The following is a 1,011-nucleotide window of genomic DNA, read 5'->3' as shown; positions in this document are numbered from 1 at the left end:
AGCATGTACTTGCCGTCGACGAAGCGGTCGTCGCCCCGCTCCACGAAGCCGTGCTCCGCCTCGCGGACCCGGAGCGCGTAGGACGTCGCGCCGTTGGCGTCGACGTAGGTCGCGGCGACCTCGACGTCCCGAAGGAGCACGGTCCACGTGCTGCTGCCCGAGAACGTGTCCGACGCGTCGGAGCACGTCTCGAAGCGGCCCGCGTCGTCGCGCCGGCCGCCGTACCACTGGGAGCACCAGCTCAGGTAGCCGTTGTAGCAGAAGTACGTCGCGTACTCGACGAAGACGGACGAGCCGTCCGCGACGACGCGCGTCCGGAGGGGCATGTAGTAGCCGTCGTAGGGGCAGTGCTCCCAGGCGCCGCAGGGCGGCGCCGCGTCCTCGAGCCGCCGGCGGTCGGTCGCCACGAAGTGGTCCGGCAGGGCCGGGAGGAGGCCGGGCACGGCGGCGAGGGAACGCTTGCGCGCGATGCGCTCGTCGAGGGCTGCCCGGTCCGCCGCCGCGAGGCTGGCGACGAAGCGCGCCGCGTGGGCGCCCAGCGTCTCCTCGGGCGTTGCCGGTGCCGCCGCCGCAGCTGCGACCGCGACCAGGGCGACAACCCATGCGGGCAGCCTTGGGAGTTCTCCCATGAGCATTGTGGCTTAGGTTCCACGCTTTACACGCATCGCAGTTAACAAGACGCCTACGGCATCTTGCCCCTGCCGGGGGGGCTTGCCTGCGGCGCGGCGAGAGCGCGCCCTTCGGGCGCGCTCGCGCGAGCTGAGCCACTCATTCCCGTGTCAATGCTTCCCTCTGCACCGCTCGCGCGACGACAGCCATTTAATTTTCGTACGGCGGGGGAACCCCCGCGCACAACTCACGCATATATATATGGATGTTCAAAGTTGCATGCTCACTCACTTCAGCTTGCCGTGATATTCAGATATACATGTAAAGCTGGAAAAAAGNCCGGGCTGCCATCGATACATTGTACATCGCAGCATGGCAGCGTTCCGAGCGGCGATCGCGCTG

General features: G+C 67.5%; 1 protein-coding gene across 1 annotated transcript; it reads right to left on the bottom strand.

Moving 5' to 3' along the window:
* Positions 1–9: 9 nt before the first annotated feature.
* On the bottom strand, positions 10–635 carry AURANDRAFT_69570 (hypothetical protein; the record flags this gene model as incomplete). The annotated part of the gene is made up of 1 exon (XM_009045342.1): positions 10–635. A coding segment is annotated over one exon (626 nt), but the record flags the coding sequence as incomplete, so codon positions are not given.
* Positions 636–1,011: the final 376 nt, after the last annotated feature.

This window comes from Aureococcus anophagefferens (genome assembly GCF_000186865.1).
Source record: "Aureococcus anophagefferens unplaced genomic scaffold AURANscaffold_2279, whole genome shotgun sequence".
Lineage (NCBI taxonomy): Eukaryota > Pelagophyceae > Pelagomonadales > Pelagomonadaceae > Aureococcus > Aureococcus anophagefferens.
Note: the sequence above shows the minus strand (reverse complement) of the source record. Positions and strands in the feature narration are given on the sequence as shown.